Raw genomic sequence first — 24,877 nt, 5'->3', positions numbered from 1 at the left:
TGTTTAAGTCGGTATCTGTTAGTGTATCATGCAGATATACACTTCCTTTTCCTATCTCTTGCAATGATGTTGGTGCAAATCTACTCAAATAAACGAACATCCTCATTTTCAATGACTCCTATGTTCATGACAGTGAGTTTATGTGCCAGTCACTGGCCAGTCCACACGACTTCTCCATAATAGATCTCAGGTGTGTGATGCCACCAGGCGTGACGAAATCCCCGCGTGTGACCGTGTTCAGCCTCTGACGCTCGTCTGACATTCTGTTCTCGCAGAGAAGCATGTGTATTGGGGTATATATGCAAGGAGAGAAAGGCGGGCATTTTGTAATCAGCAAGAAGAGCTAACATCCTTTTTTTCTTAAGGGAAGCCATTGCCTTGCCATTCCACCCTTACTGCCATAGGATAAGCCACCCCTTGTGTCCTTTAGTACAAGCTTGTTTTAGAAACTTAGAAATGACATTTCATAAGTTTGATGTAACTTGGTCTTTTTTTTGTCTTTGCTTGTAAACAGTTAAGACATTGCCTGCATCATGTGATGACTGGAGTTGGTGATTCATGGGCTCAAAGAAAACACAAAAAGGGAAAAAGGGGTTCTGATGTGAAGAATTTTGCATGATTTTAGGGATGTGGTATCCAGTGGAAGAAATTATAACCAAAAGCAGGAGGGTAAGAGGGCCCAGGAAACATTAGGGGCCCAAGGACTGATTTAGTTTGGTTTGAGCTAGAATGAGTGAAAATGAGTTGGAGGTAGGAATTGAGATTGGATAGATATTTAGGTTTAAGTCCTAGAAGGCCGTAAATGCCAGGCTAAGGAATTACTTCTTTAGGTGAGGGGATATCAAAGGTTTGGGAAGATGAATCTGGTTGCTTTGCAGAGGTGGGATTAGACAGCAAGAGGGAGAGGGAAGTGGAGAAAGAAGAGGTGGTAGATGGCAAGCCATTCTGGAAGGTAAGGGACCTTGATTTGCAAATGTTGAGCCACCCTTGCATCCCAGGCATAAATCCCACTTATCCTGGTGAATAATTTTGTGAATGTGTTGTTGGATTCGGTTTGCTACTGTTTTGTCGAGGGATTTTTGCATCTCTGTTCATTAGAGATACTGACCTGCAGTTCTCTATTTTTGAGGTGTCTTTATCTGGTTTTGGCATCAGGGTGATGCTGGCCTCATAGGATGAATTCAGGAGTCTTCCTTCCCCTTCTATGTTTTGGTATATTTGAGAAGTCTAGATATTAACTGTTCCTGAAACGTTTGGTAGAATTCACCCGTGAAGCTGTCTAGTCCTGGACTTCTCCTTGTTGGGAGGTTTTTGAATACCAACTCAGTTTTATTGTCGGTAATCTGTTTGTTCCAGTTTTCTATTTCTTCCTGTTTCTATTTTGGTAGTTTATGGGTTTCTCTGAATTTATCCATTTTTTTCTAGGTTGTTCTATTTGTTGGCATATAATTCTTGGTAATACTCTCTGCAATCTTTTCTATTTCTGTGGCGTCGGTTTTATTTTTTCCTCTTTCATTTGTGATTTTATTTAAGCCCTTCCCCCTTTTAAAAAATGAGTCTGGGTAGATGTTTATCATGTTTATTTTTTTAAAAGATTTATTTACTTATTAGAGAAAGAGAGAGAGAGTGAGTGAGCAAGCAGGCGGAGAGGCAAGGGGAGAGATACCATGAGAGTATCTCAAGCAGACTCCTTGTCCAGTGCAGAGCTTATTGACAAAGGGCTCGATCTCATGGCCGTGACCTGAGCTGAAATCAAGAGTTGGACACTTAACCGACTTAGCCACCTGGCGTCCCTCCATGTCTGTCAATTTTGTTGATGTTTTCAAAGAACTAGCTCCCGGTTTCCATGATCTGTTCTGTTTTTTTTTGTTTGTTTGTTTGTTTTAGATTCCATTTTATTTCATTCAAATGAAACTAATCTTTATTCCTTCCTTCCTTCTGCTGGTTTTGAATTTTGTTTGTTCTTTTTCTAGCTCCTTTAGCTGTAAGGTTAGGTTGTTTATTTGAGACTTTTCTTGCTGCTTGAGGTGAGCCTGTGCTGCTGTAAGCTTTTCTCTTAGACCCACTTTGCTGCATCCCGGGGTGTGGGACCGTCCCGGGGTGTGGGACCGTTGTGTTTGTTTTCATTTGTTTCCCTGACCTTCTTCGTTTCCTCTCTGATTTCCCGGTTGACTTGGTCACTGTGTAGTAGCAGATGTTTAACCTCCATGTATCTGTGGTCTTTCCAGAGTTTTCCTCATGGTTGACTTCTGCTTTAATAGCATTGTGGTCAGAAAGGATGCATTGCATGACTTCGACCTTTTTACGCTTGTGGAGACTTGTTTTGTGGCCTAATACGAAGAATGTTCCACGTACACTTGAAGACAAAGTGTTTTCCGCTGTATTAGGATGGAATGTTCTGAATATACCTATTATTAAGTCTATCCAGTGCAGATGGAGAGCCATTGTTTCCTTGTTGATTTTCTCTTTGGGTGATCTGGCCACTGACGTAAGTGGGGTGCTCAAGTCCTCTGCTGTTACTGTATGACTGCTGATTAGGTGCTTTATGTTTGTTTTTAACTGTTTTATGTATTTGGGTCCTCCCATGTTGGGTGCATAAATATTCACAATTATTACATCTTGTTGGATTGTCTCCTTGATTATCATGTAGTGTCCTTCTTTGTTTCTTGTTATAGTCTTTCTTTTGAATATGAATATTGCTACCTGGGCTTTCTTTGGACATCTATTTGCATGATAAATCTTTCTACATCTCATGGGGCCTGTAGAGCATGAGCAGTGGGTTGGTGGAGAGATGGAATGTCCTGGCAGCCATATAAAGTGTGAGCCTTGGCGAAGAAGTCAGGCTACAGGTGCAAAGTTATTTTCGGCGGGTGAAAGTTGAAATGGTGGCTTTAGTGAACTCACAGAGTGAAAGACATTTACAAACACTAGAGAAAAATTCATAGGAAAAGGACAGGAGAAGATAAACGAATGAGACGAGAATCAACCAGGGAAGAAAATAAGAGCAGAGGGAATGGAAACTGAGGGAAGAGTGAGTTCTAACTCGATATTTTCTTTCTCCTCATTCCTCTGCCCACCAATACTCTTTTGTGCTCTGTTTTTCTCGCAAGAATAATAGATATCATCTACCAACTCCTTCTGAGAAATAAAGCCTTTGGATGCCTTCTCTGTAAAGTGTGCTTTTCCACGCGTGTGTACACATGTGAGGTAGGGCATTGTCAGGGACTTCTAAAGCTAACCTAGAAATTAAGTATTTTGGGGTAAGGTTCGAAATGCAGAGGTGGCACTGGTTATGTGGGAAGTGGTCACCGTCAAGTTTCACTTTGTTTCGTCTTTGCAATTTTGAGGACTCGCTGAGCCATCAGATGATGTGATTCTGGGACAGCTAGCCGATGAACACGCAGGCTTCGTGTCTGCAAGCGTTTGTGTGAGTGTTTTAAATTTCAGTTTATACATCTTGAAAAAATATTTTAGTTTTTTTGCATAAGTAATATGTTCACATGGTGCCAAAACCGTAGTTATTTAAAAATACGTAGTTTGATGACCACATAGTATAACTTCCACCCCTGCCGTCTACCTCTGTGTCCTGCTCGTTGTCGCAGTGTTTCTTTGTGCTGTGCAGACATCTGTTAAAATGCAGATGTTTCTGGTTTTTGACCGAAGATGAGGTATAGTAATCAACTATATCCAGTGGTCCTTTCTGTTGATTATTTAGAAAGTTTCTTCTTGTTTAGCAAGAAATTTTGTTATATGAGTGCAAATGGTTCTTTGTAACTGTAGGTCTAGGCCTGGTGCTGTTCAAGTATGCTGCAGGGGGCACCTGGGGAGCTCAGTGGTTAAGCGTCTGCCTTCGGCTCAGGTCATGATCCCAGCGTCCTGGGATCGAGACCCCATCAGGTTCCCTGCTCAGCGGGAAGCCTGCTTCTTCCTCTCCCTCTGCCTGCCCCCCTCTGTGCTTGTGCTCCTTCTCACTCTCTGTCAGATAAAATCTTTAAAAAATACGGGGCAGTATTATATCTTAACATGAATTAACATGTAACGTCAGTTTTTGACCCAAATGTGTTGTTCTGTCAAAGAGCATTTGTAACTTTGATTGGCGTTGCTAGATGCCCTTCATTACTAGTTTGCACTATTTGTACTTTTTTTTTTTTTTTTTTAATTTGACAGACAGAGATCACAAGTAGGCAGAGAGAGAGAGAGAGAGGAGGAAGCAGGCTCCCTGCAGAGCAGAGAGCCTGATGCAGGGCTCGATCCCAGGACCCTGGGATCATGACCTGAGCCCAAGGCAGAGGCTTTAACCTACTGAGCCACCCAGGTGCCCCTGCACTATTTGTACTTTCACTAGAAGTGTGTGCCAAGTGCTTATTCCCCACAGCTTCACCGAAGGCATAAATTTATCCAAGTTTTGGATTTGTGCCAATCTGGTAGGTGAGAAGTAGAAACTCAGGGTAGTCTTAATATGCATTTCTGTTACAAAGAGTGACTTTGTACATGTTTCATGCTTAAGGGACTTTTTTTTTTTTTTGCTTGCAGAGTTTAATTTTCTTGCTTTTTTTTTTTTTTTTTTTTTTGTTAACATGTAATGTATTATTTGCCCTGGGGGTACAGGTCTGTGAATCATCAGCCTTACACCATTCACAGCACTCACCATAGCACATACCCTCCCCAAAGTGCTTAAGGAACATTTGTATTTCTTTTCCCTGGGGAATATCTACTCACTTCTTTTGGCTATTTTTCTGTTTCTCCTAGATGTCTTTCTTTCTTTCTTTCTTTCTTTTTTTTTTAAGATTTTATGTATTTATTTGAGAGAAAGTGGCAGAGAGAGCACAAGAGGGGTGGGAGAAGAAGGACAGAGAAGGGGAGAAGCAGATTTCCCCCCGAGCAGGGAGCCTGGTGCGGGGCTTGATCCCAGAACCCTGAGACCATGACCTGAGCCGAAGGCAGATGCTTAACCAACTGAAGCACCCTGGTACCCCATGTTTCTCCTAGCTTTCTGTTTCACTTTGATTTCTAGGAACTTCTCATATATTAAGGTGATAAACTTCTGTCTATGAGGAGATACAGGTATTTCCTTCAGTTTGTGACTCGTATTTTTTTCTTTGCTTATCATGCTTATTACTATTCAGGGATTTTTTGTTTCTATGTAGTCAAATTTATGAATATTTTCTTTCCATAGTGTCTGGATTTTGAGTTTTTAGCAGAAAGATTTTCCTTCGACCAAGTTTTAAGGGAATTCTCCAATGTCTTCTTTGATTAGTTTTGTGTTTTTTAAAATATTTAAATCTTTGATTCTTTTATTCTGGTGTGTTTGTCCAGATGGCTATCCAGTTGTGAAAAAACCCAGTTAAAATGTTCATCTGTGCACAACTGATTTGTAGGGCACCCTTAATTTCCTGTGTTTGTTCGGATCTATTTCTGTACTTTCTATTTTGTTCCCTATGCTTACTTATCCCTATGTTTTTTTTTTTTTTGAATTTTCCAAAAGTTTTAGTTTAAATTCAACCAGCTAATATATATTACATCATAGTTTCAGATGTGGTGTTCCATGATTTATCAGTTGCATATAACATGCAGTGCTCAGCACATCATGTGCCCTCCTGATTGCCCATCACCCAGTTACCACCCCCTCCACTCTCCTCCCCTCCAGCATCCCTCAGTTTTTTTCCTATAGGTAAGTGTCTCTCATGGTTTTTCTCTCTCTCTGATGACTTCCCATCCAGTTTTCTCTCCCTTCCCTATGATCTCTGCTCTGTTTCTTATATCCCACATATGAGTGAAACCATATAATAGTCTTTCTCTGATTGAGATATTTCTCCAAATTATTTTAAAATCAAAACTTTTCTGATGGCCATCATGTTGTTTTAATTATTGTTTAGTGATTTAATAGATGTAATAGGTTGTTTTACGATCTAGTAGGGATTATTATCCTCGTTGCTTTTCCTCCTCATAGTCTTCCTGCTTATTCTCGCCTGCCGTTTTCCCACACGATCTTGAGATACAGCTTGTGCATGGTCCAGAGGAAATGCGACTCTTCATTTTTACTGGACTTGTGTAAAATGTATAAATTTTCTGAGAGCAGCTTGACATTATCTAGGTTGAGTAAGACTCTACAAGGACATTATGTCTTTCCATTTGTTTAGGTGATCTTTTATATCCCTCAGGAATGTCTTAAAGTTTTTCTCAGATAAGTTCTGTGTACTTCCTCTTAAAATCATATTTCTGGTTGCTATTGCACATGCAGTGGCTTCTTTCATCCTATCTTCTAATGGATTGTTGTTTGTATATTGAAAAACTTGATTTTTTTCCTATTCATCCATTCATACCAAATTTTTATTTAAATTCTAGCTAGTTAACATACAGCGCAAGAGTAGTTTCAGGTGTAGAATTTAGTGATTCATCATTTACATACACGACCTTGTGCTCAGTGTCTTCCTTAATACCTGTCACCTATTTTAGCTCTCCCCCCCCATCTCCCCTCTGGTAGCCATAAGTTTGTCCTCTGTAGTTAAGTGTCTGTTTCTTGTTTTGTCTCTCATTTTTTCCTCCTATGTTCATTTGTTTTGTTTCTTAAAGTCCACATGTGAATGAAATCTTATGGTATTTGATTTATTTCACTTAGGATAATATTCTCTAGCTCTGTCATGTCCTTGCAAATGGCAAGATTTCATTCTTTTTTTGTGGCGGAGTAATATTCCATTGTGTATATATACCACATCTTTCTTTATCCATTCATCAGTCGATGGACACTTGGGCTCTTTCCATAGTTTGGCTATTGTTGATAATGCTGCTATAAACATTGGGGTGCATATAGCCATTCAAATCTGTATTTTTGTATCCTTTGGGTAAATACCCAGTAGTGTGATTGCTGGGTCATAGGGTAGTTCTGTTTTCAGCTTTTTGAGGAATCTCCATGCTGTTTTCCAGAGTGGCTGCACCAGCTTGCATTCCCACCAACAGTGTAGGAGAGTTCCCCTTTCTCCGCATCCTCACCAGCATCTGTCATTTCCTGACTTGTTAATTTTAGCCATTCTGACTGGTGTGAGGTGGTATCTCATTGTGGTTTTGATCTGCATTTACCTGATGATGAGTGATGTTGAGTATCTTTTCATGTGTGTATTGGCCATCTGGATGTCTTTGGAAAAATTCCCATTCATGTCTTCTGTGCATTTCTTGACTGGATTATTTGCTTTTTGGGTGTTGAGTTTGATAAGTTCTTTATAGATTTTGGATAGTAACCCTTTACCAGATATGTCATTTGCAAATATCTTCTCCCATTCTGTAGCCTACTTCCCCCCCCCCTTTTTTTTTCAAGATTTTATTTATTTATTTGACAGATGTAGATCACAAGTAGGCAGAGAGGCAGGAAGAGAGAGGAGGAAGCAGGCTCCCTGATGAGCAGAGAGCCTGATGCGGGGCTCAATCCCAGGACCCTGGGATCATGACCGGAGCTGAAGGCAGAGGCTTTAACCAATTGAGCCACCCAGGCACCTCTGTAGACTACTTTTTAGTTAGGTTTTTATTTATTTATTTATTTATTTTATTATTTTTTTTTTTAAAGATTTTATTTTTTTGACAGATAGGGAGATCACAAGTAGGCAGAGAGAGAGGAGGAAGCAGGCTCCCGCTGAGTAGAGAGCCTGATGCGGGGCTCGATCCCAGGACCCTGAGATCATGACCTGAGCCGAAGGCAGAGGCTTAACCCACTGAGCCACCCAGGTGCCCCAGGTTTTTTTATCTTTTTAAAGATTTTATTTATTTGTCAGGAGAGTGCACAAGCGGGGGGAGTGGCAGAGGGAGAAGCAGGCTCCCCGTTGAGCAGTTAGCCTGATGTAGGCCTCGATCCCAGGACCCCGGGGAACCATGACCTCAGATGAAGGCAGACACCCAATCAATTGAGCCACCCAGGCACCTCCTACCTTTTAGTTTTGTTGACTGTTTCCTTTGCTGTGCAGAAGCTTTTTATCTTGAAGAAGCCCCAGAAGTTCATTTTTGTATTTCTGTGGTGTTTGTTGTTTCTCTCTCCTGTTTGTGATTTTACTTGGGTCCTTCCTCTTTTCTTTTTGATTAGTCTGACTTGGGGTTTATCAGTTTTATTAATATTTTCAAAGAACCAGCTCCTGGTTTCATTGATCTGTTCTGTTGTTTTTTTAGTTTCTATATCATTTATTTCTGATCTAACCCTTATAAATTGCTCTTCTTCTGCTGGCTTTAGGCTTCATTTGTTGTTCTTTTTCTAGCTTCTTTAGGTGTAAGGTAGGTCATGTATTTGAGATTTTTCTTGCTTCTTGAGGAAGGTCTGTATTGCTACACTTCCCTCTTAGGACTGCCTTTGCTGCATCCCAAAGGTTCTGGACTATTGTGTTTTCATTTTCATTTGCTTCCATGTATTTTTTTAATTTCTTCTTTAATTTCCTTGTTAACCCATTCATTCTTTAGTAGGATGTTCTTTAACCTCTGTATACTTATGGTCTTTCCAAATTTTTTCTTGTGGTTGACTTCTAGTTTCATGGTATTGTGGTTAGAAAATATGCATGGCATGATCTCAGACTTCTTGTGCTTGTTGAGGCCTGATTTGTGATCCAGTATGTGATATGTTCTGGAGAATGTTCCTTGTGCCCTTGAAAAGAATGTGTACTCTGCCAGTTTAGGATGAAATGTTCTGAATATATCTGTTAGGTCCCGATGTGGGGCTTGATCCCAGGATCCTGAGATCATGACCTGAGCCAAAGGCAGAGGCTTAAGCCACTGAGCCACCCAGGTGTCCCCTTATTTTACTTTTATTAATTGGATTAGTTGATGGGGTACATAGGTACTTAAAACAAACTTTACCCTTTTATGGTAAAAAAAAAGAAATAGAATTAAAAAGTTGAATGTCTCTTAAATGTGCCAACTGGGGAAACATGACCAGGGGTGCATGAATAGTTTCATAACTAATGCTTCTTTTTTTTTCTGAACGAGGCAATCATGACCGAGTACCTCTTAGGAAATCAAAGGAGATGCTAAGCCAGCATTTCTTTTGAGCACATTTCATATACATGACAAGTCATGAGAGTTGTACTGATTTTATCCTCTATTCTTTTTATGGACCTAGTATATGGCATGTAATAATTTAGTTTTTCTAAAGCAGTCTTGCTCCTATAGGGACACCTGTGCACCTTCTATGTAGTGAATTTTTTCATTTTGCTTGCATTCACATTTTTTTGTTTTTCTCTTCAATCTTGCACTTTCAAAATTAAAGAAACTTCAGACCTTAAAACAACAACCAAAAGATGGCCTAGCCAACAGCAACCCCTCTAAGGAGTATATTGCTGATTTGATCATCCAATAGATAATATATTATCAATAGTAAGTGAAATCAAGCAGAAAGATGTTAATGTGTGTCTGTGAACTCCCCGTGTTCTAATACTTACTGGTAATAACTTGGTTCTCTCATCTTAAGTTTTTATCCTTCTTTTTTATTTAAAAAAACCTTTTTTAAAAGAGTTTATTTACTTATTTGAGAGACAGAGACAGTGAGAGAGAGAGAGAGCACGAGCAGGGAGGAGAGGGAGAAGCAGGCTCCCTGCAAGCAGGAACTGGACAGAGGACTTGATCCCAGGACCCTGAGATCATGATCTGAGCTGAAGGCAGACACTTAACCGACTGAGCCACTCAGGTGCCCCGAATATTTCTCCTTCTAAATTGATTTAATTTACAAGGTGAATGCTTTATCCCAGATGTGTTGTTTGTAGCAACAAAATGACAATATGACTCAGAGGTGAGGGCAAATGCAAGTTTTGTGGGTGCCTGAAGCTTATACAATTTGGAGATCCTCTTTAGGTAAAAAAATATACAGAATTAGGTGTGGGACCTTGGAAGGAGCCGTTTAGGTGAGGAGATCAAAGATGAACTGTGTTGGCTTCATGGTCAATCTGTCTTTGTCTCAGCGACCTTGAACTCAAACCTAGAGTCATGGGTGAGGGTGTAACAGGCTGTTGGGACCAAAAGAGATAGAAGGTGTTTCCTAAAAACCTTGGCAACATCAAGAGTGATTATGCTTTCTAAACCTTGACTGACCTGCAGTACACGGGGCAGCTGATTGTGCCTCAGGAGAACTCGAGGAGCAACAATGCCGGATGGACGTGCGCTGAGGTCACAGAGCCCTGGGTTGGACAGAAGAGCCGCCTCAGACTGCTCAGACCTAGAGGAACGACGGAACTGGGGAAGGAACGTCAAGTGGGCTGCTGCCCAGTGGCTGCTTTTTGTTGGGCTTAGCATGGGAAGGTACAGAGACCGAATCAGATGTGTTGCAGGCGCTGAAAGATTCCTGCCCTCGTTAAAAAAAAAAAGAAGAAAAGTGATGTGGGTTACAATGATCCGGGAAGGATGAGGGAGTGTAAATAAGTTAGTGACAAGTGCGTCTCCAGATTAATGCTAGATGCCAGCCATGCACAGTGTCTCCTAGATCAGAGTTCCGTTCCTTCCCTCACAGGCAGGAGAGACACTGGTAAGAACTGTTACCCAGCTCCTTTTTTTAGCAAGGGGAACTGGACTGACGTGGAGGAGAAGGGAAGGTCTCATATCTTTGGGGCCTCTCAAAGGGCAGGTGCTGGACAGAGCGATGTGGAGTTTGAAGCTTTAGGATATGAGGAAGCAATCGGCGTTGGAGTAGCAGAGTTGGCTTCAAAACCTCGTTCTCTTATTGTTTTTGTGGCCCCGGGAAAGTTACTCAACCCTACTGAGCCTTAGTTTCCTCATCTGTAAAATGGGGGTAACAGACAAAACCTCATTGGATTCTGGGGATTATTTAAGTGTAGGTGTCAAGGGTTGAGCACAGTCTGGCATCAGAAAACATTCAATAAATGTCAGTTGTCTACTAGTTTAGAATGGGAAATCTAAAAATATTAATGGAAAAAACAAACCTCTAATTGGGATCATAGCTACAAATTGTGGCAACTCTTAACATGTTTCTGATTTTTAAAAAGTGGAGGCACAGTTAACACATATTAAAATGCACAGCTATCAAGTGTTCAGCTAGATGTATTTTGGGGTATTTATAGACCTGTCGAAGAATCTGTCATAGTTCCCCAGTTCTCAAAAGTCTCTCAAGTCCCTGCCCAGATGTAGTACTCATCCCTTGGACCCTGTTGTCACCTGTCTTCCGATTTCCGTCATCCTTCAGTCTTTCTATTTTTGAAATTCACATAAATGGAATCAGAGGGTATGAGCTCTTTTGTGCCTGTTTTTCCACAAAGTATCATATTCATGAGATTTTTCCATGTTGTGCGACTCAGTGAATTTTTTAAATTGCTGTGGAATTCCTTTATTGAAATACATCATTTGTTTAATTCGTTGTCATGTTGATTGACATTTGGGTTGTTTGCAGTTTTTAACCCTTAGGAATAAAGCCCCGTGACCATTGTCCTGAGCCTGTTTGCTTGTTTTTTGCCAGAGGACAATACCCGGGGCGATTGAAAGCCATAGGGTAGGCGAGTGTATGCTTAGCAGTATTAGAAACTGCTAACTGGTGATCCAAAATGAGTCGTACACTCAGAGTAATGCGCGAGTCCGTCCCGCTGCTGCCTGTCTTCCTCAGCGTTCTGCAGTTTGGGCCTTTTAAATGATGGGCATTTGGGGGGGTATGTTAGTTATATGTCATTTCGGTTTTAAAAAAATAGCACTTGTAAGTTCTTTTCTCTCAATCTATAATATAATATACTTTATCGAAAAAGGAGACATTGTAGATATATAAATAAGAACATTAAAAATCACCCATATGAAATTTTGTTATGCAGAAAAGACCTAATTTTCTTGAGTGTCATTAGGTTAAAAGTGTTTTTGAACATATATGTGTAACTACAACCCCAAAGGATTGTGCTTATCTCCTTGAATTTTTTTTTTTTTTTTGATCCATCATGTGTATTTTTTAAAATGTAGTTGGCGTTCTAGTGAGCAGTCTGGGGCTGGGCCCTGGCGCTGTATGTTTATAGGTTCCAAAGATATTTCTGATGTGCAGCCGTGCACTGAGTTCAGCTCCCTTTCCATCCGTTCTATTTAGTGCCTGGCTGTCTCTCTGTCGTGGCTCACTGACTGATTAAATGAACGAATGCTTTGGTTTTGGGTGAGGAAATTGATTTCCAGCTAAACTGACTTTGCAAATGAGTTTCTGAAATGGATTTTTTAAAAATATAGCATTCATTTTTAAGAAGTAACAAGAACAGTACAGTTAATCTCCTTGTACTCGCCGCCCAATTCAATAAGAATTTACATCATCTATCCTCTTTTTTCAGTTTATCCTTTGTGGAAGTGGTTTTTTTTTTTTTTTTATTGACATCTAATGTATTATTTGCCCAGGGGTATGGGTCTGTGAGTCATCAGTCTTACACATCTCACAGCGCTCACCGCCGCATATACCCTCCCCAGTGTCCATCCCCCAGCCACCCTCTCCCTCCCCTACCCCCCAGCAACCCTCAGTTTGTTCCCTGACATTAAGAGTCTCTTTTAGCTTGTCTGTGGAAGTATTTCTTAGATAAATTTTAATTACAGATGCAGTATGTGAGCAACATAGAAAATTAGAGAATACAGGTAAGCAATCAGAAACACCATGTTCTCACCTTAATGTGCATCCTTTTATAGAAGCACTTTAAAAAACTAATCCTAGATACCATGCCATTTTACCTTCAAGTACCTCAGTGTATACATCATGAAAAACTGACTTTTGTTTTAAAGATTTTATTTTTATTTATTTATTTGACAGAGAGAGAGAGATCACAAGTAGGCAGAGAGGCAGGCAGAGAGAGAGGGGGAAGCAGGCTCCCTGCTGAGCAGAGCCCGATGCAGGGCTTGATGTGGGACTCAGATCATGACCTGAGCCGGAGGCAGAGGCTCAACCCACTGAGCCACCCAGGCACCCCCTGACTTTTGTTTTAAATATAACCCTGACACCATTGTTACACTTAACTAAGTTAATAATAATAACCAGGATTTTTAAAAAAAAGTACTTAGGAAGGAGAGCAGAGGTAATCAGGAACACAAAGGATTCTCTGGGAGGTAAGCATAGTCAAATTTACGTGCTAGAAATTATGACTTGACTAATGGCCCTGGGAATTTTCTGCACATGGTATATCTAGAACGTAGCCTTGCAGCATTACAGCTAAATTTTTGTGGAAAATGTGACCAAAAAAGGGCCAGAAAGCTGTGCAGTCAGGTGACTGTGTAGTTGCTCCATCTGTGTGATGACTGATGGACAAGAACAAGGACAGAGACTCCTGGTTTGAGGGATCCGTCCCAGGCCCTTAGTTGTGCCAATTGTGTAAAGACCTTCCAGTCTTTAACTACAGCCCAGTGATGGCATGAATGTAGGTCTTGGTCGTCTGGAGCTTGACAGTGAGTATGTCTGTTCTCCCCACCCCCACTGCGGCCCGAGCAGCTCATCTTTACAACTGTTTCACCTTGATCTCTGCTATAAGCCACTGATGGGTCAGGAAGGACACGGGGCATGGCCAGGGTGGACCAGAGACCCTCACACGAGCTCCTCACACCAGGAAAAGGCCGTCACTACCAGTGGTTGGTGCTCCCACAGGTAAACTCCTCCTTGCCCCCTTGCTTAAGGGGATATGAACTTTTTTTTTTTAAATAATGGAAGTATTTATTTAATCCTATAGTGGATAAATGACAGAAACAGGGATTCATGGATACTGTCTCTTTCGATTCTCTCTCTTTTTTTAATTTGGTAAGAACACTGAACATGAGATTTATCCTTTTAACAAGTTCTTTTTTTTAAAGATTTTATTTATTTATTTGGCAGAGAGAGACAGTGAGAGAGAGGATACAAGCAGGGGGAGTGGGAGAGGGAGACGCAGGCCTCCTGCTGAGCAGAGAGCTGGAGGCGGGGCTCGATCCCAGGACCGGACCTGAAGGCAGATGCTTAACCAACTGAGCCACCCAGGGGCCCCTTTTAACAAATTTTTAAGTACTTAATACAAGATCATTACCTATAGGCAACATTGTACAGCAGTTTGCAAGTAAACTTTTTAAAAATTGAAACTAAACACACATAGGCAAGAGTGTAAAATTATAAAGGTACAACTTAATGGTTTTCCCCAAAGTGAACTTACTCATGTGCCTCTCATTTTGATCAAGAAACGGAACATTACCAGAACCCCTGAAAGTTCCCAAATATCCCCTTTAAGTCACTGCAGGACAAGGAAGTGTATTTTTGTCAATTCCAAACCAGATTTAATTAAAAAATTTCTGGTAGAAACAGTGCTGAAGATTTCTATTTCATGGACTGCTACTATATGATCACCTACGTTTTGGGGTTAGTTGGGCTTATGACTGGATGGGCTTGGAGCTGAAACAGACTAATTCAATCAGAGTTTCCAGGAGAGAGTGTGTTTTGAACTCTGAGCTTCTAACTTTTGGAATAGAGCCCATTGGCAGGTTAAGGATCTGCTCCTCTATATACAGCCTATTGTATACACTTTTGATCTGTAGTGGACCCTGATTTTCCCTAATGGCTGACCTAAAAAGCGTGATTTACATCTGGAGAATACTGTGATTTATAAATGAGCCGTCATTCTGCGAGTTCACTCAGCTAATTTAGAGTTAATTACATTTGAAATGCTTTAAATTTCAGCCTCCATTTCTTTTAACAGACTTTTCATAGCTGGTGTTATTGATGTACCATGACTTGCTAAAGGCATAGGGCACAGGGCAGCTTGTGTAGAAAGAGATAGTTTTTAGAGATAGTTTTTCTCATTTTATTTCCATCCAAGCATGGACCTTGTCGGGTTCACCAGAGCATTCGTTATGAGGACAAAGTTCAAATGTTTATGGCTTTACTATTTTGAAGCTGACTTAGGAAACAAAAGGAAATGCTTCCTAGAGTCAGGGTTTTATCAGTTTCAGAAATGTGGATCGCTCTCAAGGATCAGGACTAATTTGTTACTGATAAAACTAGGTTTCTTTAATGACGGTAAAAGCTGATATAAAAATTGTGTCTGTGCCAGTTAAATCTGATACGTATTTACATCTATATTTTGAAAACTTTTAGTTTACTTAGGAACATTTCTTGGTGCCAAAAGAAATACTTCCTCTTTTTCTTTCTAACCTTTACTTTGAGGCCTGAATCATAGTGACTGTATGTTGACTGAATGAAGTTTGTCTTTCTTTTTTCTCTCAGAAGGTACGCTTAGGGCAAATTGAATCAGTAAGTCTGACCCTCAGTGGCCAGTCTAGTTAGGGAGGGAAGTGATATTATGTATTGGGCAGTGCTTCTTTTGACGTCAAATTTTATAATAATACCCGCTTTCAGATTTTGTGTACCTTATGGAAGAGCTTCTAAGCTGGTAACTGTTCTCTGACGATAGAGATTTTCATCTTAGGAACAATTGTCAGTTCCATGTAACCTTTTGTTGTTGTTTCTATAAAGTTTTATTTATTAAACTAAGTTGTTTAATAAATAAAACTTTATAGAAACAATGAAATTCTTCTGTGTATTGTTCCCTGATTCCCCCCTGAAACTACTACTCTGATTTTCATGTTTATTATTTTTGTGCATATTTTCATGTTCCCCATACATGTACGTATCTTAACACATAGTACTCATTGTTTTGCATTATTCCGGCCCTATAAAAATATCACCGTCACATATTGTTCTCAGTCGTTTGTTCATGATGATGTTTGCAAATTACCTAAGTTGGTCAATGTTCCAGGTAATTTCTTTTAGCTCTTATGTGGCCCTGGATGTATCCATCTCTCTCTTTTTTTTTAAATTTTTTATTTTTTCAGCGTAACAGTATTCATTATTTTTGTACCACACCCAGTGCTCCATGCAATCCGTGCCCTCTCCAATACCCACCACCTGGTTCCCCCAACCTCCCACCCCCCGCCCCTTCAAAACCCTCAGATTGTTTTTCAGAGTCCATAGTCTCTCATGGTTCACTTCCCCTTCCAATTTCCCCCAACTCCCTTCTTCTCTCCATCTCCCCTTGTCCTCCATGCTATTTGTTATGCTCCTCAAATAAGTGAAACCATATGATAATTGACTCTCTCTGCTTGACTTATTTCACTCAACATAGTCTCTTCCAGTCCCATCCATGTTGCTACAACAGTTGGGTATTCATCCTTTCTGATGGAGGCATAATACTCCATAGTGTATATGGACCACATCTTCCTTATCCATTCGTCCGTTGAAGGGCATCTTGGTTCTTTCCACAGTTTGGCAACCATGGCCATTGCTGCTATAAACATTGGGGTACAGATGGCCCTTATTTTCACTCCATCTGTATCTTTGGGGTAAATACCCAGTAGTGCAATGGCAGGGTCATAGGGAAGCTCTATTTTTAATTTCTTGAGGAATCTCCACACTGTTTTCCAAAGTGGCTGCACCAACTTGCATTCCCACCAACAGTGTAAGAGGGTTCCCCTTTCTCCACATCCTCTCCAACACATGTTGTTTCCTGTCTTGCTAATTTTGGCCATTCTAAGTGGTGTAAGGTGGTATCTCAATGTGGTTTTAATTTGAATCTCCCTGATGGCTAGTGATGATGAACATTTTTTCATGTATCCATCTCTTTTTTATACGAGCTTCCCTTTGTTTTTTTAAATTTATTTTTATTGAGGTACAGTTACAGCATATTGGTTTTAAGTGTACAACATAATGGTTTGATATTTGTATCTATTTCTGTATATCCATCTCTCTAATGTACCTTGAGATTGCTGTTGCAAACAATGTGGCAAATTGTTCTTATATATGTCTACTTTTGCGTAGTTTTATAAGAACTTATGGAGTGTAACGGAAAAGCTCTTTTAAAGATGGAATGGAAATAATAAATGGGGAAGGAGTGAGAAAATGCCATTTAAAAGAAACACAGTGGGGCGCCTGGGTGTCTTAGCCGGTCAGGCATCTACCTTCTGCTCAGGTCATGTTTCTGGGATCCTGGGATCGAGTCCTGCCAGCCCCGCCTTGGGTTCTCTGCTTAGTGGGGACTGTGCTTCTTCCTCTCTCGGCCCCTCCCCCTGTACTCTCTTTCTCTCTCAAATGAAAAATAAAATCTTGAAAAGAAGACAAGACACATGGGGCACCTGGGAGGCTCAGTCGTTGAGTGTCTGCCTTCAGCTCATGTCGTCATCCCGGGGTCCTGGGATCCAGCCCCACATTGAGCGCCCTGCTCAGCAGGGAGTCTGCTTCCCCCTTTCCTGCTCTCCCTGCCTGTGTTCCCTCTCTCTCTGGCTCGCTTTCTCTGTCAATAAATAATTAAAATCTTTAAAATTCCTAAAAGAAAAGATGTGTAGTACCAATTCATTCAGGTAAGAATCATCGGAGCTGCTAATGTCATTGGGTGAGGATTTGAGGAGCAGAATAGTTCCTTAGTCTTGAGGTATCTCTCCTTCACACATACTTGCAGACAGTAATTCTCCACTTACTGATCAAGCAGAGAAAGATAGTAACTTTACAGTGGAGAAATCTGGTAATAACTAACTGCCATAAACCAACCAAAGTTAAATGTCACCAGTCACGGGATAGACCAGTCACATGTTCCCAACGTGACTAGGGAGCAGGACACATCGTTTACATAGTTCTCCTGCCCAGAGTATACAGCCTGCATCTAATCATGAGGGGACATGAGACTAACCCAAATTAAGAAACATTCTTCAAAGTAAATGGCTTGTCCTCTTAAAAAATGCCAATGTCTTTTTTCCCTTATTTATTATTTAAATTCAGTTAGTTAACATATAACATATTATTAGTTTAAAATGTCAATGTCTTAAAAAACAAAGAAAGGCCGAGTAACTTTTTCATATAATTAGGAGACTACAGAGATGACATGTAAATTAATATATGATCCTTGGTTGAATTCTGGGCCAGAAAAAAAGTGGTATGAAGGCCATTACTGAGACCATTGTCGAAATTTGAATAAGGTCTGTACATTTGATGCTAGTTTAGCAGTAATGTCCACTTTCTTGATTTTGACAATTTCATTGTGATTAAGTAAAACCTTGTGTCTTGAGGAAATCAGTGCTGAAGTATTTAGGGGCAAAGGGCATGACGTCTGTAATTTATTCTCAAGTGGTTTTGAAAAAAGTGTCATTTTATACATCTAGGGCTAGCACAATAAAGCAAAAGTGACAAAATGTTGGCAGTTCACAAATCTGGATAAAGTGAACTCTTCGTTGCACCTTTTCTGCACATTTGAAATTACTGAACAAACATCTTCCTGAGCTATACCTGGAAGCAGAATCTCTGGGTCTCAGCTGTGAATATCTTTACGTTTACTAGATGGTTCCAAATTAATTGTTTTCCAGTATGGTTATACTAGTTATGTTATAATTGGCCAAATTTTCACTAGCACTTGATAGGACTCAATTTAAAATTTCCTCAGTCTTTATTGGTATGAAATAGTATCTTGTTTTGTTTGTGTTTCTCTGCTGATAGTGAAGTTGAACATCTTTTAAAATGTGTAGTCATTAAGGGGGGGCTTACTCTTTTTTTTTTTTAAGATTTTATTTATTTGACAAACCGAGATCACAAGTCAGCAGAGAGGCAGGCAGAGGGGGAGGGGGAATCAGATTCCCGCTGAGCAGAGAGCCCGATGCGGGTCTCGATCCCAGAACCCTGGGATCATGACCTGAGCTGAAGGCAGAGGCTTTAACCCACTGAGCCACCCAGGCACCCCTCAAATTATTTTGATTTTTTATTTTATATGTTAAAGTTGTATATAAAATGTTCGTTTTATGAAATTTTTTTTTAAAGATTTTATTTATTTTATTTGACAGAGATTACAAGTAGGCAGAGAGGCAGGCAGAGAGAGAGGAGGAAGCAGGCTCCCTGCTGAGCAGAGAGTCTGATGTGGGGCCCGATTCCAGGACCCTGAGATCATGACCTGAGCTGAAGGCAGAGGCTTTAACCCACTGAGCCACCCAGGCGCCCCAAGGAGGGGCTTACTCTTTTTATGAATTGTTTGCCATCTATACTTTTTTTACTTCTTTTTTTTGTATATCTTAATATATTCTGGAAATTAATCCTTTGTTGATTAGAGACATTAAAGTCACCCACATACCTTTGAAAGAGGCTTAACAAAAATCTAAAATTGAGTTCTATTTTATTTGAGTTACACAGAATTAAGTAGGTCGGGGGCAGAGAGAATATTGCACATCAGGTGGGTGGATGCTGGGCGCCGGCCCCTGTTGAAATGTCTTTTCTCTTCTGGCTCAGTTAAATGATGAGGTGCAACTTGAACTGGCATTCTTATCTCTCACCCCTCCGAAAAATCTTATTTTTAGAAAGACTGTCCACTGTCTCCAGTGTATTTCATTCTGAGATTTGCTAAATGATTTGTTCTTCCCTCCCCTTCTAGACTTAAAAAACCCCACAAAACCCTATCTATTGCTAAATAATGAAACTCTTGCGCTGAATGTTGGCCAGGACTTGGATTGAGTAACCTGCTCAGAGGTATTGCTGCTGTTCGCAGAGCAAGAGGGTAAATCAGTAGTGACACGGTCTGGTTCACCCTCTAATGGGAATCAAATCCTTTTCCGAGGGTGAGGAAAGGTTAAACCACTTAGACTTGATGACAGAAAAAAATAATCTAATCATTCAAGAGCTTATTTTTTTGTTCTAATTCTTATGGTGATAAGGTATTAGATTTGCATGTTGGTAAAAACAAACAGGCAAAAACTACCAAAAAAACCCAAAAGTAAAATCGTGAAACTTTAGCCCTATAAAGAAACTAAAAATTTTCTCACCTCCAATTTTATAAAGGAGGACACCAAATTAGGTGACCCAGAGAATGACACAGAGTCTTAGAGCCAGTGACTATCCTAAACAGAACTTGACTCTGGACTCCAGGTCCTCTTTACTTTCTTTTCTCATAGACCATGATGCTCTTCCTTCAGAAAAAATGATGTATTATCACCTCTTCTTCTATGGATGCGTGTACATGTTCTCCAGGGGATAGGTAATACAGCAGTTTCCACTCTCCTCACTGATTTCTTAGTAAATTGGAAAGTGAGGAAATCAGAGGGGATCTTCTTTTAGGGAATTTAATATCTTAATCTCCACCTCAAAAGGAAAAGCTTTTCTAATTTAGGAGGTAAATTCCTTTGCAACACACCCCAGAGCAAAGATTGGACAGTTATGTCATTGTATATATAGCTGCTCTTTATTTACAGATCCTCTCATCTATGATTCTTATTTAGTAGTCAGAACTGGATGGCAGTGATCATTTTTTTCAATTTATAAAATTTATGCTACTTTAAAAATCTTTGAATTATTTTCTTTATGGGAAAGATAATAACAACATAAAGAGGAAAATCTAATCATATTGCCCAGAGTTAACCACTTAATGTGGGCTTCTTGCCTTTTTTTTTTATGTGTATCTATTTCCTAAAGTTAGTTAAACTATAGTTTCAGATCCTGCTTTTTTCTTTTCCACTTAACATTAAGGTATTAACTACAGTATTTATTAGATGCATTGTGTCATGTTGTCTGGATCGATTTTAACGGAAAATGCTACAGTGAATATTTTTGCCTAGATTTTTGATTATTTTCTTGGGTTAGATTCCTAAAATCGGAATCACTGAATCATCAGTGAACGTGTTTTTAGTCTCTTCATGTGAAAGGGATTTTGACAAACTTGCTACTAATTCTAGTTCCACGTTCACACAAATTGAGTATGAAAATACTTGTATCATTAAACTTTATCACTAAACAAAAATGTTGCTGATTTGATGATGTAAAAGGGCAATCTTTGTCTAATTCCCATTTCTTTGCTAGTAAGAGGTTTTGGTCTATTAACTATTAATGTTTCTGTGAATTCAGTTTGTGACCTTGAGACTGATTTTCTTAGAAAATCATTTGTACATATTAGAAACATCAGCATTTGCCATGTTTGCCATTTGTGGTAAATACCTTTTGCCATTTTGCTTGCTTTTGGCGTTATGGTTTTTATCGGGGAAAACAGAAGGTTTTATTTTTATGCAGCCTAGATCCATGCTTGGAGAGAGTTTGTTTTGTAACTTCTTTCCCTAATGGTGTGTAGGGAGGCAGTGCAACAAGAAAAGGGCTATCGAGGACCGGATTTCTTTGTAAGGCACTGAGTGCGTTGGGTAGCGATCGTTTTATGCAGATTGACTGATTCTGCCTCTTTGCCCGCTGCAGTTGCTTGTGTTTTGTTTTTGAAATCTGCTTCATGTTACCCACGAAGTTTGTTGAACCGTCTTCTGCACCAAGTTGCCCCATTGCTCAGTTCCTGTGTCATACGGCATTTTCTCATGTCCTGATGCTTTCTTTTAAGGTATTATCCAAAGAGATGAATCACCCATGGAAAAAGGGCTCTCTGGTCTGCGAGGAAGGGACTTTGAGCTGTCTGACGCGTTTTATTTCTCCAAGAAGGGCTTGGAAGCCATTGTGGAAGATGAAGTGACCCAGAGGTTCTCCTCAGAGGAGCTGGTGTCATGGAATCTCCTCACAAGGACCAACATGAATTTCCAGTACATCAGTCTGCGGCTCACCACGGTGTGGGTGCTGGGCGTCCTAGTGCGCTACTGTGTCCTGCTACCCCTGAGGTATGTCTCCTGCCCAGTGATTGACGGTATCATTGGTTCAGCTTTCTTTTTAAATCACGTATGTGATGGCCTCAGGAGAGTATTAGGGCACTGATTTCACCCCTTCCCACCTGCAAAACACCAACTGGGACTCCACAGGAACATGCGAAGTATCTGTTCTTTCACATTTTTCCCCCAAATGAAGGTGTGTATTCAGAAGCAAATAAATGTCCTTCTGGATCCATTTTGTTCTTTCGGTCATAAACTACCAGAGGATAGACGGCAAAGGGAAGTTGGCGAAAAGAAGAGAGGATTTCTGGTTTTGCATTCGCCAGAGTGTCCACCAAACTGTAACTGCCTTTCCTCGCTGGTCTGTAGTAGGTCACAGTTGAAAAGGAGAGAAAAGATTACTGAGAGTGGTTAGCATGGGAGAGAAAGCCATTTAAAGGACGGAATTTGTTCCACCAAGTTCCGTCATGATTCACTTTTCTCATTAAAAGCTCCCCCATGTCACCTTCTGGCTCTGAGCAGGAACGCCTCCGATGAGGGGTCCTTTCTGATGCGGTCTACTGGAGCCACCGTGGAGACCTCAGAGGAGCAGAGTGATGCTGGGCTGTGGACGGAGTGCAGGTGGCCAGAGTGTGTCCAGCATGGCGACGGCGGGTCATAGGCATAGGCACGAGTCACAGTATTCCTGAGGATGGTCTTGCTTAATTTCCCTGGACATAGCCTTGGCCCCCTCTCGACACAGCTTTCCAGGCATTTGCTCTCAGCCCCCTTAAATTGGCATAGGACTTGGAACCGTTTGACCCTTCCTAGGGTGGCCTACACTTGCCTCATTTAGGTTTATTACAACTGAAGAGATTGCTTAAGTATAGGCAGAGGCACATTTCTAAGTTCTTTCTGTGTGGCTTTTTTTTTTTTTTTTCCCCATATTGCCGGTTTGCCAGTTGGGGCACAGTGTGTCTTTTCTAAATGATTTCAGCTCTGCTAACAAAGTGGAATTCAGGTTTTCACATATACTTTTGCTTGGACTTTAAGCCAGTGTTCCCCAACTGAGGGGGTGTTCATTTACTCTGAGTAAGTGCAGGACTGTCCCTCGGTATGCATGAAGAACATAGTTGTACTTTTATGTATTAGACATTTCTAGGCTTATAGTTAGAGCTTCCATTTATTCTGTTTTTATTCTGAAAAAAGAAATGCAGCTTCAGTAAAGTTGACTGTATAGATTCGCTCTTACATCTGCACTTGGCCCATGAGCCAGGCTCTGTATCCAAGGCCACTGGAGGGAAGAGTGAGGGTTTTTGCAAGACCGAGTATTTGAGATGCCCTCGTTTGTCTGTTAGCTTTCACCTGCTGTGGGTGCCAGCAAATGGTGTTATGATTCTATGATCTACATAGTTTAATCTAGCACTCACAAACTAAAGAAGTAACCTAGAAGATTCTTGCGAAGAAACCACAGATGTAGGATAAGCCAGTCGTGTAAGCACCCAAGAAGAAGGAGGCAAGAGAAGAATGGAGACTCCCACTCTTCATACATCGTCCTCAGGGTGAAGGAACGGCCGTGTACATGCTTTAGAAGATGAGCCATTGCTACCAAGTCACCACTCAAACAGCAGATGGTGCTAAAATTGATTGTGTTGATGATTGCACAACTTGGTAAATATGCCGAAACCATGGACTACTTTAAATGGGGAAACTGTATTCTAGGGAAATTGTATCTCAGTAAAACTCCTAAAAAACAGACTGTGGCTGAAAACTTGTGACATCTATGAGAACTCTCACGTTGGCTTATTTAAACGGGAAACGAGAAGTTTCTGGCCTGTTAATCCAGCAAATAAAAACTTGCAGTAGTTTGAACCCAGTTGTTAAACGTGTTCAAAGGTATCCCCTTCTGACTTGATGTGTGGGAACAAATGATTCTCATTAGGGAAAGGTAGCAAACCTTTATTTTAAAACTTTTGCAAAATTGATGGATGAAATTAAACAGGGATTTAGTTATTGCATCCGTGGTTAGCATGAAAATATGGCATCGGAAGAAAACTGGATCTGACCTTCAAATTGCTCTGTCACAAGGTCTTAAGCCAAGACTTTAACAAGGTTTTTGCTTTTTTTTTTTTAAGACTTTAATGAGGCTTAACGCCTTAACAATGTGTTGATAAGGAAGCCCCATTTATTTTGAAAGATTTTAAATCTCTTTATCATCTTTTTGTGTAATTCTGCTTACATTTCTGAAAATAACTATTTTCTTTTTGAAGTGATTCAAATGAGTATTAAGTGAATATTAAAAGCACCTTTCAAAAATAAAAAGGGTCTATGTGGAGATTAGTGGTATTGTGAATCACCTTGTTACTAACCTCTTCTATGTTAGCAGGAACATACGGAAGGACCACAGACTTGCATTAAAGGGTTTCTACATGGTGCTATAATTTGGTGTTCTTATTATGAAAGGGCTTTTCCTGCTATTTGCACTAAATTTTAAATTTAGAGCAAATAAAAAATAAAAACTTCTGGTTTCCCATTTAAGTAAGCCAATGTGAGAGTTCTCATAGAAGTCATAAATTTTGAGAAAAATTTGAATTGTATCTCCCCCCATCATTAAAAAACACAGAAGAGCAAGTTATTTTTAGACCTTTGGAAGATAGTTACAATCATACTATGCCCACCAGTGTATCCTGGACAAAGTAAGGTAACCACTTTTCAACATGAGTCCTTCATACCATATAAAAATTTTTTCTTACATTATTCAAGAAGTTAATATGAGTATATTTAAAAACAAAATAATTCAGAAAAGCAAAAGGGCAAATGTTTTCATTTATCCTTTTCACAAGCCTGTTTAACCCTGGGAGGATTACATGATTGAGTTTGAGAGTTTTGTGAGTAAGTAAGTTTCTAGGCCTTCTGTATACACCTGTATGTTGTGCTTGGTATTATTTTGAAAAATGCTATCATACTCTACATGTTATTTTGAAATTTATTTTGCTTTTTTTCCCTCTCAGATTGTACCCAGGACCATTCTTCCATGTCAGAATCTATAGATTTACTCATTTCTTTTACTGTCAGCACCGTATTCCGTAGTGTGTTGGGAATAGAACTTATTTTCAGTCTCGTGATTTATGAACTGTTATTTCTCTTGGCCCCTTACCATGCAATTAACTTTTGCATTACCTTGTCTTTTTCAGGGTTACCTTGGCTTTCATTGGGATCAGCTTGTTGGTTATAGGAACCACACTGGTTGGGCAGCTGCCAGACAGCAGGTGAAACGTTCCCGTCCACTCAGCCATAAATAGGATGGTCCCTTCTTTTAGCGGTGTCCACAAGAAGAATATTTGATCCCTACGTATTGCAT

General features: G+C 40.1%; 1 protein-coding gene across 1 annotated transcript in view; it reads left to right on the top strand.

Annotated features, from left to right (window-relative positions):
* GPAT3 (glycerol-3-phosphate acyltransferase 3) overlaps nt 1–24,877 on the top strand; it is a 60,729-nt gene that overhangs the window by 20,268 nt on the left and 15,584 nt on the right. The window contains exons 3-4 of the mRNA XM_032875883.1: nt 21,279–21,549; nt 24,711–24,785. Coding sequence (XP_032731774.1) covers nt 21,279–21,549; nt 24,711–24,785 — 346 coding nt within the window. The remainder of the gene's footprint in view (nt 1–21,278; nt 21,550–24,710; nt 24,786–24,877) is intronic.

This window comes from Lontra canadensis, unplaced genomic scaffold (assembly GCF_010015895.1).
Source record: "Lontra canadensis isolate GAN:19392208 unplaced genomic scaffold, GSC_riverotter_1.0 scaffold1, whole genome shotgun sequence".
Taxonomy (NCBI): domain Eukaryota; kingdom Metazoa; phylum Chordata; class Mammalia; order Carnivora; family Mustelidae; genus Lontra; species Lontra canadensis.
Note: the sequence above shows the minus strand (reverse complement) of the source record. Positions and strands in the feature narration are given on the sequence as shown.